Source organism: Camellia sinensis, chromosome 8 (genome assembly GCF_055761805.1).
Source record: "Camellia sinensis isolate YWXY chromosome 8, ASM5576180v1, whole genome shotgun sequence".
NCBI lineage: Eukaryota > Viridiplantae > Streptophyta > Magnoliopsida > Ericales > Theaceae > Camellia > Camellia sinensis.
This window is the reverse complement of record NC_138968.1, coordinates 137,340,007-137,358,472: the sequence shown is the minus strand read 5'-3', so window position 1 is coordinate 137,358,472 and position 18,466 is coordinate 137,340,007. Positions and strand designations below refer to the sequence as shown.

Genomic DNA, 18,466 nt, shown 5'->3' with positions numbered 1-18,466 from the left:
GTGGCAAGGCAAAAAACTAATGGATTATGGTGTGATAATAGGGCCTTGAAAGTGAAAATGGCGGTGTACAGTAAATCTGATCAACATAGACAGATTCTAACTAATAAAAGGGAGGTAGGTATGGAGCAGAAGAAGCAGTGGAATCCAATACAACCTCTGATGGGAAATAAAGGTAAGACATATGCAGATGTGGTTCAAATAGGAGGTCAAAATGGCGGAAAACAAGAAAAACAAAAAGTCTCTATCAGAGCTATTGAGGCTGGTAACGGGTGGCTGTATGACAGCTTGCTGGTGAAGCTCAAAGAATTTTTCTCTTTTCATGATTTTAAAAAGGAGATGCAAAAAAGAAATGTAAAGGGTGTTGATGTTCAACAAGGAGGAGAAAAGTTAGTAATTTTATCATTTAGCTCTCATCAACAGATGAAGGAAAAAAGAGCTTGGATGCGGGAGTGGATATATGAGTGGAGTGATCAAGTATCTGAGTGGGATGAAAGGATTTGTATGGATCAAGAGAGATGTGTCTGGATTACTTGTGTGGGTGTTCCCCTCAATCTTTGGAATCTAAAAACCTTCAGAGATATTGGTACTGTATGGGGAGAAGTAATTCAATACCATGAAGATACACTTGGGGGTAAGCACTTTCTGTTTGGCAAAGTTAGGATAATCAGAAACATTATGGAGCCTATCAATATGGTGATCAATCTAGTAGGAAATGTGAGGACCTATCAAGTGCAAGTGTATGAAGAGCCATTAGTCAGTATCTGTCAGTGCAATAATGATTATAGCTGCCACAAAAATGAAGTATTGGAATCCAATATGCAAGCTGAACTCTATTAAATATCCAAAAACAGAGGACAAGTTGATGCTGCATATCCGAAAGTCGTTGATAATGGAAAAGAAGGTGGAGATGAAGATGAAGGTGGTTCATCTGCAAAGAACGACGATGATGAGAATGTGGAAAAAAGTATTGAGGTGTCAAGTAATGGCAATCACACAATGGAGAGGGTGGCAGATAGCCTGCTCGAAGGTAATAATTATGTGTCTGGTTCAGTTGTCAAAGAAACTGACAGTGCTCCAGGGAAAACAAACGATGGGGGCTGCTGTATTGAAGAAGGAGTGGAGCAGGTAGCTGGCTCAAGAAAAGAGGTGCATGGGCCTGCTCAAGGGGCTGATGACCATGTGTGCACTAGTGGGTTTATGCATAGTCTGAATGGGACGGAGGGTGGTAGGCCCAATATCAATTTAGAAGTTGTGATAAATGGAGCTAAAGATCAGCCTATGAATATTGGGCCAAGATGGCAAGTCAGTTCGACTTTGAGTAATTGTATAGCCCAATCCCAGCCTATATATGTAAAAGGAACTCAGCCCAAAAAGACAAACATGAGAGGGGTGGCCCATCGCAGAGGGTCACTGAAAGAACAAGAAAGAGGATTGATTTAAAGATGAAAAGAGTTGACCAAATGAAAGGAAGAAGAATGAAAGGTGCCCAGACAAATCAGAAGGGGATTTTATTCAGTAACTGCTTAAAAAATGGGGTGATCCTTAGAGCGGCAGCAATTGTTACTTCCTTATCCGTGTCTCAAAGTGGTAATTCCAGAAGAAGAGGACAGCTGCTTACTAAAGCTCAAGCTACGGTTGCACTCTAAATTGTGAAGGGAAGGAAGATAAAGTGGTGGAAAGACTAATTGAGCTAGAGGAAAAAGATTTGGGACGAGTTGTAGGGGAGGGTGTGACGGCTTAAGGTGTCGGAACAAGAGGGGTTGAGGCTGTTGTTAGCTCTTATGAAGATCATGTCATGGAATGTTAGGGGTCTTAAAAGACCTGAAAAACAGAGTAAAATTAAAGTCTTGGTGAGGGAAAGGAAAATCGATGTTTTGCTGCTTCAGGAGACAAAACGAGCCAGTGTTGATGTTAATTTTATAAAATCTTTATGGCCAATGGAGGATATGGGTTTTGTGGAGGTTGATGCTGAAGGAAGTGCTGGTGGCCTTCTTTGCATTTGGAATACCAACGTTTTTCAGCTGATTGATTGCTGTAGTTCAAGGAATTTTATTCTCCTTTCAGGTATATCTTCTCAATCTTTCCCTTGGGTAATATGTAATATATATGCTCCGAATGGTGTTTTGAAGAGGAGGAAGTTATGGGAGTGTTTTATTAATTTGAAACCTTTTTACCCCAATGCTTGGTGCTTAGGAGGTGATTTTAATGAGATTCGATTTATGAGTGAAATGAAGGGGTGTTTAAGAAGAGAGAGGGGTATGAAAGATTTTAATAAGTTCATAGAAATCTTAGAGATGACTGATTTACCTATGCAAGGAAGATTATTCACATGGTGTAATACAATGGCGGGGGATAGGTGGAGCAAGATTGATAGGTTTTTGCTCGACCCTGCGTGGTTGGAGAGGTGTAAATTTAAACAATGGGGATTAGCCAGAGACATTTTTGATCATTGCCTAATTCTGCTGATGGAGGATGAGCGGGATTGGGGGCCAAAACCTTTTAGGTTTGTCAATGCATGGACATCTCACCCTCAATTCAAGAATGAAGTAAAAAAGGTCTAGGAGGGGGCTTAGCTTTTGGGTAATCCTAGTTATAAACTCATGCATAAATTGAGAATTTTGAGAGCACATCTGAGAATGTGGAACAAGGAGGTATTTGGTAATATTGATGATCAACTGAAAAAGGCTGCTGAGGAACTTCATGAATGGGACTTGAAAGCTGAATCAAGATCCTTGGTGGAAACTGAAGTGCAAAGAAGAAGAGAGGTTAGAACTCAAGTGTGGCATCTCAGAAGAACCAAGGAGAGGATATGGTTATAGAAGTCTAGAATGTCATGGGCCCAAAGTGGTGATAAGAATACTAGACTATTCCACTTGATGGCAAGCAGCAGACAGAGGAAAAATTTCTTGGATTTAGTGAAAGTAAATGGTGTTGTAGTGCAAGATCCAAGTATGATGAGACATGAAGTGGAGAATCACTTCATTGCAGTGTTTGCTGAAAGTTGGAAGTGTAGGCCTAAGTTGGAAGGCCTTTTCTTATCTATAAGTCCTACAGATTCTGCGGGGCTTCTAGAAGCACAGTTTAGTGAAACAGAAATTTGGGCAGCTATTCAAAATTGTGATGGAAATAAGGCGCCTGGTCCAGATGGCTTCAATTTGTATTGCATTCAAAAATGTTGGTCCATAATGAAAGGAGAGTTTATCAAGTTGTTTCAAGAGTTCTACAGTATTGGGAAGATGGCTCGGGGTGTAAATAGCTCTTTTATTTCCTTGATTCCTAAAAAGAAGATCCCCATAGCCTTGTCCGAGTATAGACCTATTAGTTTGGTTAGTTCTATTTATAAAGTGGTGGCTAAAGTGCTATGTAGAAGACTCAGTCAAGTGCTGCCTAAACTCATAGGGGAAGTTCAAACTGCCTTTCTTGGTGGTAAAGGCATTCTTGATGGAGTTTTAATTGCTAATGAAATGGTGGATTGGTAGAAAAAGCCAAAGCAAAAAGGTCTCATTTTTAAATTGGATTTTGAGAAAGCCTATGACTCAGTTAATTGGGAGTTTCTGCTAGCAATGATGCAAAATTTTGGATTTGGTCAAAAATGGGTGGGGTGGATTAAGGAGTATATCTCTACGCCAAGGATTTCAATGTTTGTAAATGTATCACCCACAACAGAATTTTCTCCTCAAAAGGGGTTGAGGCAAGGTGATCCACTATCACCTTTCCTATTTAATACAGTGGCTGAAGGCTTGACAATCCTATTGGAGAGAGTAAACACAAAAGGGGCTGATTAAAGGTGCTTTAGTGGGTTATCAAGGGTTAAAAATCTCTCATTTACAATTTGCAGATGACACCATTATCTTTTGTGAAGCATCATGGAATGAACTCATTATGATCAAAAGAATTCTAAGGTGTTTTGAAGTGGTGTCAGGCCTTAAGATTAATTTCCATAAGAGTATGGTTTGTGGCATTGGTGTGGAAGAGGGGTTAACTAAGGAGTTTGCTAAAAAACTTAATTGCCTTAGTCAGAAATTACCTCTTACATATCTAGGTTTACCTTTAGGGGCAAATCCAAGGAGAAGCAATACTTGGAAACCAGTGGTGGAAAAGTATAAGAAGAAATTAGCATATTGGAAGAGGAGATACTTGTCTTTTGCAGGTAGATTGACCTTAATTAAGTCTGCATTGTCAAGTTTACCAGTGTATTTCCTATCCATCTTTAAAATGCTTGTTGGTGTTTCCAAAACAATTGATAGGATTTAATCTAATTTTTTGTGGGGAGGTTCTGACATTAAAAAGAAAATTCATTTAGTTAAGTAGCAGGAGGTGTGTCAAAGTACAGCTCAAGGGGGGTTAGGTGTGAGAAGGATGAGTGAGGTTAATGTGTGTTTAATGCTAAAATGGTGGTGGAGGTATGGTAAAGAGCATAAATCATTGTGGAAACAGGTGGTCTGTTGCAGATTTGGTGGTTTTGGGGGTAGGTGGACTCCAGAACCAGTGACTGATGCCATGAGTGCTAAGGTATGGAAGGATATTGCATCATTAGGCTCATCACTTATTGTAGTGGATAAGTTTTTGGCACAAAATTTTAAAATTGTCTTGGGGAATGGGGAAAGGATTCATTTTTGGTCGGATAGGTGGTTTAACAACACAAGTCTCAGGAGTGAATTTCCTAGGTTGTTTAGTCTATCAATTGAAAAGGAAGGCTCCTTGTAGTTTTTTTTATCAACGAAAAGGGCAGGACAGTGATTGGAAGTTAGCATTTAGAAGACCACTTTTAGCTTGGGAGGTGGAGGAAGTTCAAAGTCTTCATGTATTTTTGTCAGAGGCACCAAATCTAAATCAGTTATCTGAGGATTCATGCTTGTGGATGGCTAATCCTTCAGGTGTTTTTTCTGTGGCTTAAGTTGGGAAAAAGCTGCAGTCTCTTGGTGAGCCCATGGTTAGCATTTCAAAGTTCATGTGGAGAAATTTAGCACCTCCAAAGGCTCAGTTTTTCAGTTGGTTAGCTCTGGAAAGGGAGATTGAAGACTAAAGACTTCATGCATAGGATTGGAGTTCTGTCTGCCAATGATAGCTTGCTCTGTGTGTTTTGCAAGGCAGAGGTGGAATCTATTAACCATGTGATGTTGTTATGCCCACTAATGTGGAGAATATGGTCTGACTTGGTAAATTTGCGGGAGGTAAAGTGGGCAACTCCAGGTTCTGTGAAAGTTTTGCTGCAATGGTGGTCTGGCATGAAATTTGGAAAGAAGAAGTTAGAAATTTGGAAGGTTGTCCATTTGGCCATGTTCTGGTCTTTGTGGAAACTAAGGAATGATTGTTTATTTAACAATGGCAAGGCTGATTTTGCAGAGATGGTGGAGCTTTTAAAAGTCAGAATTGCCTTATGGGTCAAGTCAAATGTAAGGGTATCAATTATTCAGTGCATGATATTGTGGCAAACTTGAAGCAGGTAAGAGGTTGTCTGGTATAGGAGGCATGCTGTTGTATGTCATATTGCTATATGTTGCTGCTTTGAGGTTTGCTCAATGGTGCTGTGTGGTGCAGAGGAAGGGGTGCAGCTCATATGAGTGCAGGTCTGATGTTGTATGATACTAATGTATTTTGGGCTGCAGGGGAACTGTATGGATTGTGGTTTGTTGTATGCTGTTTGTAGTATGCTGTGTGGAAGTTGTTTGTAGTATGCTGTTTTGTTGTATGTTGTTGCTTTGAGGTCTGCTGAATGGTGATGATGTTGGTCTGCTGGTTGCCTTGCTATTTGGTAGGTTTGGGATGCAAGGGTGCTGCTGTCAATTGGTTGTGTGGTTGCTGGCTGCCTTTGAGGTCTACTGAATGTGTGGCTGTTGGCTGTCTTTGAGGTCTGCTGCCTGTCTTTGGCTGTCATTCTGCTGCTATCAATTCTGCTTGTGGGTGATTTAGGTCTGCTTGTGGGTTGTGCTGCTATCAGTTCTGTTATCAGGGGTGCTGCTCTCAGTTTTGTTATCAGGGGTGTTGCTATCAGTTCTACTGTTGTTAGATGTTGTTGCTGGTGTTTTTTTTTTTTTTTTTTTTTGAGTTGTATGGTGTTGATTTTTCAAGTTGTCTGTCTTTAATTAGACTGCTAGTTTGGGTTGTCTGTTATGTTTAGGCTTGGTTAGTCTTTACTTGGTGTGGTTGTTCTAGGTGGTTGTGGTTGGTTCCTCACCAACTCTTGATGGTGTGCTGCATATGATTGGGCGGTCTTATTAGTGCCAACCTAGTTGGGATTGATTTGACCCGCTATGATGCTTTTGCACTCATCCTTTTTTTCCTTTATTGATGTATTAGCTTTCTTCTTCATCAATAAAGTTCTTTTTCTTTGCTGATCAAAAAAATAAAAATAAATATAGACAAAATATGTCCTCTTTACATTTTTAAAAAAAATTATTGAGTCCTATTGTCATTATATTCATTTATATTGACCTATCTAAATAAAAATTTTATGAAAAAAGTAACACTTATTAATTGAGAATTTTACAGTTAGGCCTATTAAAGCAGCCTAAAAGTTAAAAAATCACTACAAAAAATTAATTATTCTCTTTATTTTTTTTATAAAATTTTTTTGAAAAACAAACACTAAAAAAATCATCTTCCCAAAGCAATCCTTATTGCTAGGGATGTAATCGGTTCGGTATGGTCGGTATTTAGGTAAAACATTTCACTAAACTGATAATGTTTGTTTTATTATTTTGAACATTGATATAAACCACTTTTTCCATCAAACTGCACCAAACCGAACCGATTGAAACGGTACGGTTCGGTTCAGTGTAGTTTAATTGGTCTAGGACCTTTTAAACTTGAGTCACTTTTAAATATAATCATTAATCTATATAAAAATATTAAATTACTTATTTGTCTACCATTTCAAATATATCCAATCCATCCATTTAATAAATACTTTTCAATTCCTAGATTAACAAAAATAAAAACAAAAAAAAAAAAAGTTAACAAATAATAAGGTTTCAAGAATAATGAGTTAGAATTAATATTATATATAATAAGAGTTTACAAACTTAGATTATAAAGATGATAAGATTAATTAATTGAGGTTAATAATTTATTATACCTATTAATATCATTATATTATTAGATTATATATATATATATATATTATAAATACAATATATTGAAGTGGTTGGTTTCGATTTAGTTCAGTGCATAAGGTGCTTGAATCGATAGAGAATCGAAAACTAAAAAAAAAAAAAATCAAATTTAAAAACCGCACATATCGATTCTTGTTAAAAAACAGACTAAATATAATCAATTTTGTCCGATTCAATCGATTTAATTAGTTTTTTCGATTTTTCTTACCTCCTTACTTATTACAATCAACCCAACTCCGTTAGGTGATTTGGATTCCCAATCAACTCAATTATTATTTTTATTTTTTTATAAAAAAAAATTAAAAAAAATCATTTTCCCACTACAACTCTTATTGCAATCAACCCAACTCTCTTCGGTCATTTGGATTCCCAATCACCAATTGTTCAAATTGGTTTAGTTAGTCACGTGATGAAGCCCTAACAAATCATAGAATACCCGTGGGCGTTTGGATGCAAAGTTCTAAAAAGTCTATTAACTATGGGTAAATTGCATTCACTCTTTCATAAATTTAGAAAAAAACGCAATTATTCCTATACTTCTTTTAACATAATTATATCGCCATCTTAAGGTTTTAATTCATACAAAATTTAAGTTATTTTTTATCAATAATTTGTTAGTTATATGAAAAAAGAATAATACTATCATTTATTTCCTACTATATATATATATATATATATATATATATATTTATCTTTATTTATTTCAATATTTATCTATTATTAGAATTAATTTCGGTCATTTTAATCATACTAAAAGGGTATTTAGTCTAATTATGGTAAAAATAAAGGACTGACTATATTTTTTTAAATCTCAAATGAGATAAGTATAATTTACCTCTAAGCTATTTATCATCAGTTAAAAAAGTTATATATTATATTTAATTTTTTGAGTTACCAACAAATAATTTATTTTTATTGATTTCTTAAATACATAAATTTGTTTTAATTTAAATATATATATATATATATATATAAATCACTATAAAAAAAAAAACAAAAACAAAAACAAACAAACAACCCAACCTACCCCAAATGAGGAATGCTAGACCGAATTCAAATAGCCAGTACAATCGTTTGAATTTTTTTTTTTTTTTAACTTTTTAATATATATATATATATATATATATATAAAATAGAGAGAATGGTGTGAGGCTTTTTTGCTTTGGGAAGGCTAAATCATTATAAATTTTTTTAAAAAAAGGAAAAAAAACTTTAAGTCAATGTGAACAAATAAATTTATTTTCAATACTCTTAAAATTTTCATAACGTAGTTACAAAAACTTCACAATATTATAAGAATAACATGATAATTTCTCAAAAAAATAAAAAAATAAAAAATAAGTATCAAAAACCGTCTAAGTCGTGATATAATTTAGGAGAAATAACAACACAATTGGATGATAAAAAAAATTACAAGTCAATGAAAAAATTTATACATTTTAAGAATTAAAATATTATATTTTTTTATAATTTTGTAATTTTTTTTTGCTGTCATCATTGTGCAATTATTTTCTCTATAATTTATATACATAAAATACATAAATTTACTATTAAAAAAAAGAAGAAGAAGAAATGAATAAGGTTCTCACGTCATGTTGTTGCAGGTGGTAGGTAGATGAAAATAGCCGGGGGAAGCAATTTATAGGTTACGTTTCATAGAGTTTTTTAAATATGATTTGAGAATATAATTGTATTTTAAGTTTATAAGTTTTAAAATTATACTTTGAGTGTAAAAAATTTGTTTAGTGAATGAGTTTTGAAAAGAGTTTTGAATTGAGTGAGAAAATTTTGACGTGACATATGATATTTGATACAAAAATTTATAACTCACAACCAAACATACAACTTAAAATTATATTCAAAACTCATAAAAAAATTTTAAAATGCATTGTTCCGGTCAACTGGCCGGACGTTCAGGAGGACGACCGGTTAGCCCAAAATTTTCTGCATTGGAAAGAGTTTTCAAAAGTAAATGTGAAATTAATTTTTAAAAACCGTAAATAAACACCACACTCAAATGTAACAGTAAAATTAAGTGTATGCGTTACTATGATTATTATACACTATTTGTGTACTAACCATAAAATATGAAGACGTATCAATTGTGCTTAGTGGAATATACATGGAGGCATGTGAGTGTTCAATAAGTGTTCAACAACGTCCCTGTTTGGTACGACTTATAAGCTACTTATTTCAGCTTTTAGCTTAATTTAAGCTAAAATGTTTTGTTTGATACAACTTAAGTTAGCAGCTTATAGCTTAAATGAAGCTATTTTTCAACTTATGTCAAAAGTTGGTGATGGGGTGCTTAAGGATTTTGACTTAAGCGCTCAGCTGGGTTGGGGGGGGGGGGGGTAAATGAGTTAAATGCCCCTCCCAAACTTTATTATTTACAAAATTGCCATTACATATTATAGCGATTCCAGTTTTGACCCGACCTTTGATGTATTCCAAACTCGGGTTTCATAGTTTAATATTGTATTCGAATCTTGTTTTCCTCCTTTAACTCTTTGAATTGAGCTTTGAGATATGTTGGGCGCGTTTGGAACAGGTTGGTTGTTAGTGGTCTAGATTGTTGTTGCCCAGATTTTGGCTTCTTCGCTCGAGCAAGCCTTGTGAAAACTTGTCTATTCGCTCGAGCTAGACTTCTTGCGCTCGAGCGAACTTTGAGTGCTCTCAGTTTTTTCCCTAGACGCAGAATTTCTGGGAAGATTAAGTCCTTCGCTCGAGTGAAACTTCCTGCGCTCGAGCGATGGTGTGCGTTTGTGAATACCTGAAGGTATGTATTCTGCGCTCAAGCGAGGTCACTTGTTGTGTCTGGTCGCTCGAGCAACAACTCCTTTGCTCAAGCGAAGGTCGCGTATATCAGTTCACAGCAGTTCATTTTTACATAGAAAATTAAGATTTTTTTATTCCAAAACCCCAATCCGGCACCTTCTCTTTCTAAAACACACTTTCTCTCTACAAATACTCCATGATCTAAAGGTCTCTCTACCCTACCCCCTTTGATAAAGAACTAGAGCATCTTGTGGGCTTCCTCTACATACAAGCAAAATCGAGTTTGAGCATTTTTGAGTTTCTCCTTTATCTCTTTTGAGCTTCTTCACTTGAGGTAGGGATAATCTACACCTTAATATGATTTTTAACCTTTGCTCAAGCGAAGGTCGCGTATATCAGTTCACAGCAGTTCATTTTTACATAGAAAATTAAGATCTTTTTGTTCCAAAACCCCAATCCGGCACCTTCTCTTTCTAAAACACACTTTCTCTCTACAAATACTCCATGATCTAAAGGTCTCTCTACCCTACCCCCTTTGATAAAGAACTAGAGCATCTTGTGGGCTTTCTCTACATACAAGCAAAATCGAGTTTGAGCACTTTTGAGTTTCTCCTTTATCTCTTTTGAGCTTCTTCACTTGAGGTAGGGATAATCTACACCTTAATATGGTTTTTAACCTAGATATATGTTGTTTAGTATAAATGGTGAGATTTGGATAAAGTTAGGGTTTAGATTCAAAATTGAAAAAGGGGGTTTTCATGTTTGTTTACAAAATAACTATGGGGCTTTGTGTATGAGATTCTCTAGTGTGGAATATGGTAAAACTTAGACATATGGGTTAGTATTTTGGAATAAAGGGAAATTTGCCCTAAGTTGTGTTAAATTACTACTTTGAATAAATAATGAAATTATTATGGAAAATGTGAAATTTGGAGGATATGTGAATGAATGGTGCAGATGGATTTGTTAAATCACTCACCTATGGAAATTTGTTTGATTATCTGTTTAAAGGGTTTTATATCTGTTTAGAAATATCTGTTTTGGGCTATTGGTGGAGGATAGCTATGAATGTTGTAAAAATTGCATGAAGATTAAGTGAATTGAAACTAGTCATTAAAATTATGTCATTGAATATGACGATTTTGTTGAAACATTGAATATGTGTTGTGATTTGTCATTGTATATGACAATACTTTAATATATTGTGTATGTATCGTTGTTTGGGAAGAGATATGGGATGTACTCCATTGTTTGGGAGGAGATAGGAGATGGACTCCATTTAAAACTAAGTTGGCCGGAGTGTCCAGGGTGAAAGTCCCGAAATTATATATATATATATATATATATATATTTGGGTACCGATTCCCTCGGATGAGAATTTCGTAAAATGACAAGTTTGAAGTGTTGAATGATGGTTGACATTGAATTGTGAATTAATGAGTTGTAGTCTCATTTGGGTTGTTTAAATAACAATGAATTAGACTCATGAATTGATTTGAAATGAATGAAAATGGATTGAGATGTAAATATCAATATTGAACGGCCATGGAAAGAATGTAAGTTGGTTATGTATATTGGACATTTATTCTGACATTTATATCATAGTTAAATCTCATATATTGTGTTAGTTTATCTCTATTGGGTTTTGGCTCACCCTACTTGGGAAACCATTTCAGGTGCTGGTGACATGCCTCCCTCGAAGACGTAGCTTGGGAGGGTTTAGGAGCTAAAAGCTCTCTTTTTTTTTTTTTGTTATCTTTATGTTCATGTGTTTATTAAAGCCAAGGGCTTTAAATGTAAAGAGCTTATGACTCTCTTTTGTTGTAACCAAGTTATCTCTTGGAAAGATGTAAGCCCGTAGGGCATTTATTTTGTTGTTATCAATATGTATTGCATGCTGTAGATTCAGGATGAACGTTTATGAATGTATAATGCATGTAATACCTACCTTTGTTGTGTTTCGGACTCGGGTTCTGTGGTTGTTTGTTGTTGTCTATATCTTGTTTCCATCATTTAATCCATTGTTTTTGAGTTTTGGGATATGTTGGGTAAGTTTGGAACATGTTGGTTGTGAGTTGAAACAAATGGTTGCTGCCCAGGATTTGGTTTCTTCGCTCGAGTGAGGCTTTTTGCGCTCGAGCGAGCCTTGAGTATTTGCTTCTTTGCTTAAGCGAGCACTCTTGCGCTCGAGCGTGTGTTCGCGTCCCTGAAAGACCTGAAGGTTGGTATTCTTCGCTCGAGCGAGCTTTCTTGCGCTCAAGCGAGCTTGGTGTTATTTGTTCCTTTACTTGAGCGAGCACTCTTGCGCTCAAGCGTGCGTCTGCGTGAGTGGCAGGCCTGAAGCTTCACATTGTTCGCTCGAGCGACGCTTCTTGCACTCAAGCGAGGTCCTTGTTGTGTCTGGTCGCTCGAGCGACAAGTCCTTCGCTCGAGCGAGCCTCGTATATATCAGTTCGCAGTAGCGTGATTCAAGAGCACTTTTTGATTTCTTTTTCATTCCAAACCCTAATCCGGCAGCCTCTCTCTCTAAAATGCCCATTCTCTCTACAAATACACTTGATCTAAAGTGTCTCTACCCTACTTCCTTTGTAAAAAAGGTAGAGCATCGCGTGGACTATCCTTTTGATCCGAAAAAGTGTAGATTTGGAGCATCTTGGGTTTCTCTCTTCATCTCCTTTGAGCTTCTCCATTTGAGGTAGAGATACTCTACTCCTTAATATAAGTTTTGACATAAATGTTAGTCATTTTGTAAAAATGATGGATTTGAGAATTTTGGGTAAAGTTAGGGTTTGAGTTTGAATGTTTAAAAGAGGGATTTTTCTTATTTGGGCTTCATATGTATATGTGAGATCTTAACAATGGGTTAATTGTGTATAATGGGTGAAATTTGGCCTTAGGGGCAATATTTGAGAAATTGGGGAAAATGCCCTAATTTGAAATGAATAACTATTTTGTACAAATAGTGAAATAATGTGGGAATATGAAATTAGTTTGAGAATCATGAAATTAGAGGAAATTGTGATTAAATGGTGTAGTTGGATCAACTTTAGATAATGCAGAATAACTTTCCACAAATATCTAACAAAACGATAAAAAGCCTTGTTCTTACAGCTTGTTCGTGAGAAATCTTTAGTGCTTGTTGAGAGATTTCCAGTCTTGTTACCTCTGAGCGAGAGAGTTGATTTTCGAGGCAAACTTGAGTCAAGGAATTAACTTCCAAGTTCTACAAGAAGAGGCAGAAGCTTCAGAACAGTCTTGTACTGAATTGCTTCGTCTCGAAGTCGTTTCATTTCAGCTTCACACCATCGAATGTACTCCTGCTGTTCCTGGAGTAGTGGCAGATAAGCTTAAATTGAAGCATATCTAAATGGCGTCAAGATCACGCACTCAAACGGTTACTCTCAGTTTCTCCGAGCATATTTTCTATGAACAGAATTTTGTCTCTGACATCAGTGAATCCTTGCATAGAGACGTGCGCCTTTGTGATAGATTCCCATCTCATGAATACATCATCGAATTTGCCAAGGGGATGAGTAATGAATCACTCACCTATGGAAAATGTGATGATTTATCTGTTTGATAAATTTAATTATCTATTTAGAAATATATGTTTTGGGCTATCGGTGGAAGATAGCCATGATTGTTGTAGAAACTACATGATGATTAGGTGAATTGAAACTAATGAATTGAAATATGTCATTGAATATGACGGTTGGATGTTAACATTGAATATGTGATTTAATTGGTCATTGTATATGACGACGTGCTAAATACATTACATATGTATATTGTTTGGGAGGAGATAGGGATGTACTCCATTGTTTGGGAGGAGATAGGAGATGGACTCCATTGAGAATTAAGTTGGCCAGAGTGTTCAGGGTGAAAGTCTCGAAATCATATGTGTATATTTGGGTGCCGGTTGCCTCGGACGTAGTTCCGTAAAATGGCGAGGAAATGAAGTGTTGAATGATGTTTGTTATTGAAGTGTTGGTATATGAGTTGTAGTCTCATTTTTAAACTGTTTGGATAATATTGAGCTATATCTATGAATTGATTGAATCGAATATGATGTAAGTGTTGATTGGTTATAGAAATGGTATAAGTTGGTTTATAAGTGTTAATCATTTATCGAATGCTAATCTTTTAGTTACTTCTCATATTTGGTTTAGCATATCTCTACTGGGTTTTGGCTCACCCTACTTGGGACACCATTTTTCAGGTACAGGTGAGATACCGCCTCCAAGATTTTAACTTGGGAGGTTTAGGAGTTGAAGGCTCCATTTTGATAATTTATTTTTGATGTTAAATGTAAACTCAAGCCGAGGGCATTATATGTAAAGAAGTTAGAACTCTTCTTTTGCTGTAACCAAGTGATAGCTTGGAAAAGATGTAAGCCCTTAGGGCATTTATTTTGTTATTTGGAGTTAGAATTAGATGCTATAGTTTCAGGATAAACTATGATAAATGGAAAAACTTCAATAAAAATGTAATGCATGTGATATCTTTTGTAAAGGAAACTCTGATAAATGGAATGTAACTTTTCTATTATGTTTATGGATCTTATGCATGATTGTCATATGCTTTAATTTGAGGGCGTTACACCTTTTGTAATATGAACTATGATTAATGAAAGTATATCATTTTCTTTATGTTTATTTGCAATACTAAAAACATTTCTTAAACTTGCTAAAATCATTTTTTTAAGTCGATCAAGAGCATCTGACTGAGTTAAGAAAGGGAATTCCCCAACAATTCCTCATCAGAAAGCTGTGCCACCCTATTGCAACTAGGACAAACCATGTTGATATAAGGAACTTCCTTCTATTGTATTGCATATCACAAAAATAAATGAGCTTCTCTTTCAGCCTCTAAAATCAGCAGTTAAAACAAGTCTCAAAAACAGAATATGTGTATATAAAGAGTAAACAAAGAGAGAAGCAGAACAAAAGTCACAAGGCTCGTCTTCTGCCAGCTGATTACTATATCAAAAGATACACGAAAGATATTACTGTCATATAAATTCACTATTTTCTTATTCTTATTATAATTAATGTGGTAGGTAATAATACTTCAATATATAGCATTATTATTCAATTCCAAATTCAAGACCTGAAAAATCTGAACTTGTCCCTCCAAAGATATATTTGACCTTTGCACAATTGTTTAGAACACTTTACTACATAGTATTCACGAAATGGAAAAATTTCAGGGGATTCTTATAACTGGAAAATTCATTCTTCACTAATCATATCTTGTGGAAAGGCAGGGAAGGATAAAGAGTGAAATTGAATGTTAAATTAACTGTTGGCAGTGAAGAACCGGAAAAAAGCAAAAAAAAAAAAAAAAAAAACCAACCCATGAGTTCAACAAAATACACCGTTGTCTTTGGTCAATTAACATCCAGATTGTACATGAGCCAAAATAACTGAAGTAAGTGTAAAGATGTCTATTTGTTGCATTTTTCTACAATAGCTTTTGGGTAAATGATACAGACTTCCTTTGACAATTGAAATAAATACAGTTAAGCCTCTAGTTTGACATACTTACACCCTACTTTCTTATTGTTTAAAATCGCATGAGACAAAAAAATGGATGATGTCATCAAAATTTTACATGGAAATAGCAATTGGCCTACATTACAAAATTACTCCAATTGAATCAATTTAGTAACACCTCCACGTAACATAACTGTATATACAATGTAAAAGTAGTTCAAAATGGACAAAGATTGAACCTAATGTTTTCACTTTGTTTCCAGCAACTGTTTTATCCTCACGGCCACACCCTGGACTCCATCTAGTGATCATGCACTCTTCGACACTATAAACTCTCCAAACACAATGGATAAATGACACCAATGCCATTTTTGTCAACTATGAAGAACTAATAATGTCTTTGCAACACAGCGCATTCGAGCTAGATGGTGATGGTAAGCAATGAAGCACACACCATACTAACATCCCGATCTTACTACACAATATCCTAGAGTAAGCCTTGAAGAAACCAGGGAATGCTTCCCTCTTGGATTTCATGTACTTGCGTAGTTCCTCACAATTTTTGGTTACTGGGGCCAATGGAGGAAATCAAGTGCTAATTTGTTACAATGTTTATAAACAAGAATCAGAGGGCTCTGTGAAGGGGTGAAGGAGGTGCAAGAGAGAGGGCGATAGATGGAGGTAAGGGTGGGCGTTGGGAGTGTTGAGGATGCTGCTTTGGTGGCCGGTTGGTGTGTGGTGATGGGGTGAGGCTATGAGGAGGTTGTGGTAGGTGCCTAGCCAGAAACTATGGAGAAAGGTGGGGGTAGACAGAGGGAGTGGGGCAGGGGGTTGGAAATGGTAGAGGTGAAGAAGAAAACAAAGGGGTTTAGAGATGGTGGAGATGCCTTCATCAAAATAAGGCTCCAGATCCTAATGGATTTGATGGTCAGTGTTTTCGAACTACTTGGAATATAGTAGGTAATGATGTTATTCATGTTGTTAACTAGATTTTGAGAATGGTATTTTGATTAAGTTAACAATCATTGCTCTGATTCCAAAATACCCTAATTTTAATTCCAAAGGTCCATATTCTGTCCAGTTTTCTGCAATTTTTCTTAGCAACCACACAAATGGTGATAAAGAAACTCCAAACTAAGGATAAAAGAAGATATTTGGCAAATATCATGCTCACATAACTAATTTTCAAATATACAAACCAAGATACTCTTAGACAATACAACTAAAATTAACTCCAGAAAGAGATAATGGCATAGGCTGAACTTTTCAGTATTCAAGGCATTCTCAAAAGACATACATATGAGGACTGAAATAGAAGTTGCTTAGAGCTATCAATATAATGCATTTAACAAGCATAAACCTAAGCAATAATGAATACTCTAATAAGGTGCAAAAGGTACATCTTGCCTGCGCTCTTTCTTCTTTGATTTTTATATCAGATCCTGGGTTCTATCAGTCCGCTTCACTCTCTTCGCACAGAACCGATCGCTTATAACCTCATCACAAAAATCTGCCCCTTTATCAAGCAAGACTAGGCTCTCCATGTAAGTATCCACATCAAATGAATACCAACAATCGCTATCTATAGTACCTTGGACACCAAGATATATAATTCGTTTGCTCTCAGGGTCATAAGAAACCAAATATCCCTCCCTCGTCCCCAGAAGAACTTCACCATTCTTTCTCATCCCAATTGGCTTCCTAAAAAATCCTCCAGAAAGATCAATTCTAATTTGCCTAACCCAAGAATCTGCCACACCATACTGCTTCATCATCCATATCGAACAATGGGGTGGTTCACCGTAATATTTACAATGCTGGATCAGACAAAGGGTTTCACCAAACACAACAAGGCTCATCTTTTGCATCAATTTGTCCTCACCAGCTATACCCTCCGGAAATGAAATCTCCCCAAACACCTCATCGTTCATGTCGAATGACACAATCAAATTTCGAAAAATCCCACCATGACCAAACCTTGGAGTGTGAGCAACCCAATGTGAAACCCCATTGATATAAGCCTGTCGCGATCGCTCTACAACAATATACGGAAGAGCTTTATCACTAATGTTTCTCCAAATTCCAGTTTTTAGAGTGTAAAGCTCGACCTCAGGTGGAACTCTGTTACAATCCAATCCAATATGCACAATTCTAACAACTTTAAAGTCATTAGATACTGAATCAAAGCCAAACCCTAAAGAATGCATAAAAGAGCCGTGTGACCTAAACCTAACATTAGGGTATGGAATCGACACAGACTTCCTAATCAATGGATTCCACAAAAACATTTCATGGTTATAACATGCCTGATCATCAGAAATGCAAATCAACCCATTACAGCTACCAACAATCCCAAAAGGAGGGTCTATGCAAGTGAATGGAAAATTGAGCTTTGTGTACTCATTGAATGTGTTGGTGATAGGATCGTCGAAGCGTAGCGAGTAGTGTTCTTGTTCGATGGGATCTTCAGTGCAGTAGCGAAGTAGGAGGTGAGTGTTGTTAGGGTTTGAAATGGTTCGATTGAGGTGGTGAGAGATGAAACTAGGGCTTGTAATGAGAGAGTACCATGACTTGCTAACCAGTGTGGATCGAACAAGAGTCTCTGCGGGTAGCCTCGTGAGGATATCGATCAACAATTCTCGAGGTATGTAGTCCGACATTGCTTCTTCTTCTTTTGTGCAGTTTTTAGGGTTTTTGGCAGAGGGAAATGACGCAAACCTCTGTTTAGCGTTGGAAAAACGAAAAATTATTGGCCAGTTCCGGGATCACGTAGCCATATTTCAGGCGATTACAAGCCTTTATTCCTCTAATATTTTCTAATTATTTAACAAAAAATTATAATCTCATATTTTTTTCATTGTTATTATTTGTCATTCTAAGATTTTTTTTTTCCTTTGACGATATTCTTGATATTCAGTGAATATTTTAGACATTTCGACAACTTTTGGTGACGTTCAGAACATTTCAGCGATACTCCAACAAATTATCAGTGATATTTCGGCGACTTTCTGATGATATTGAACATTCTGACGTTTAGAATTTTTTTTGGTAACAATTAAAAATATATAAGACTAATTG

The 18,466-nt window shown here is 36.0% G+C and overlaps 1 protein-coding gene across 1 annotated transcript; it reads right to left on the bottom strand.

Moving 5' to 3' along the window:
• Positions 1-16,541: 16,541 nt before the first annotated feature.
• LOC145797143 (F-box protein CPR1-like) lies at positions 16,542-18,162 on the bottom strand. The gene has a single exon (XM_082883567.1). It carries the CDS (start codon positions 18,046-18,048, stop codon positions 16,819-16,821), a length of 1,230 nt encoding a protein of 409 aa, XP_082739693.1. The 5' UTR covers positions 18,049-18,162; the 3' UTR covers positions 16,542-16,818.
• Between the last annotated feature and the right edge of the window lie 304 nt (positions 18,163-18,466).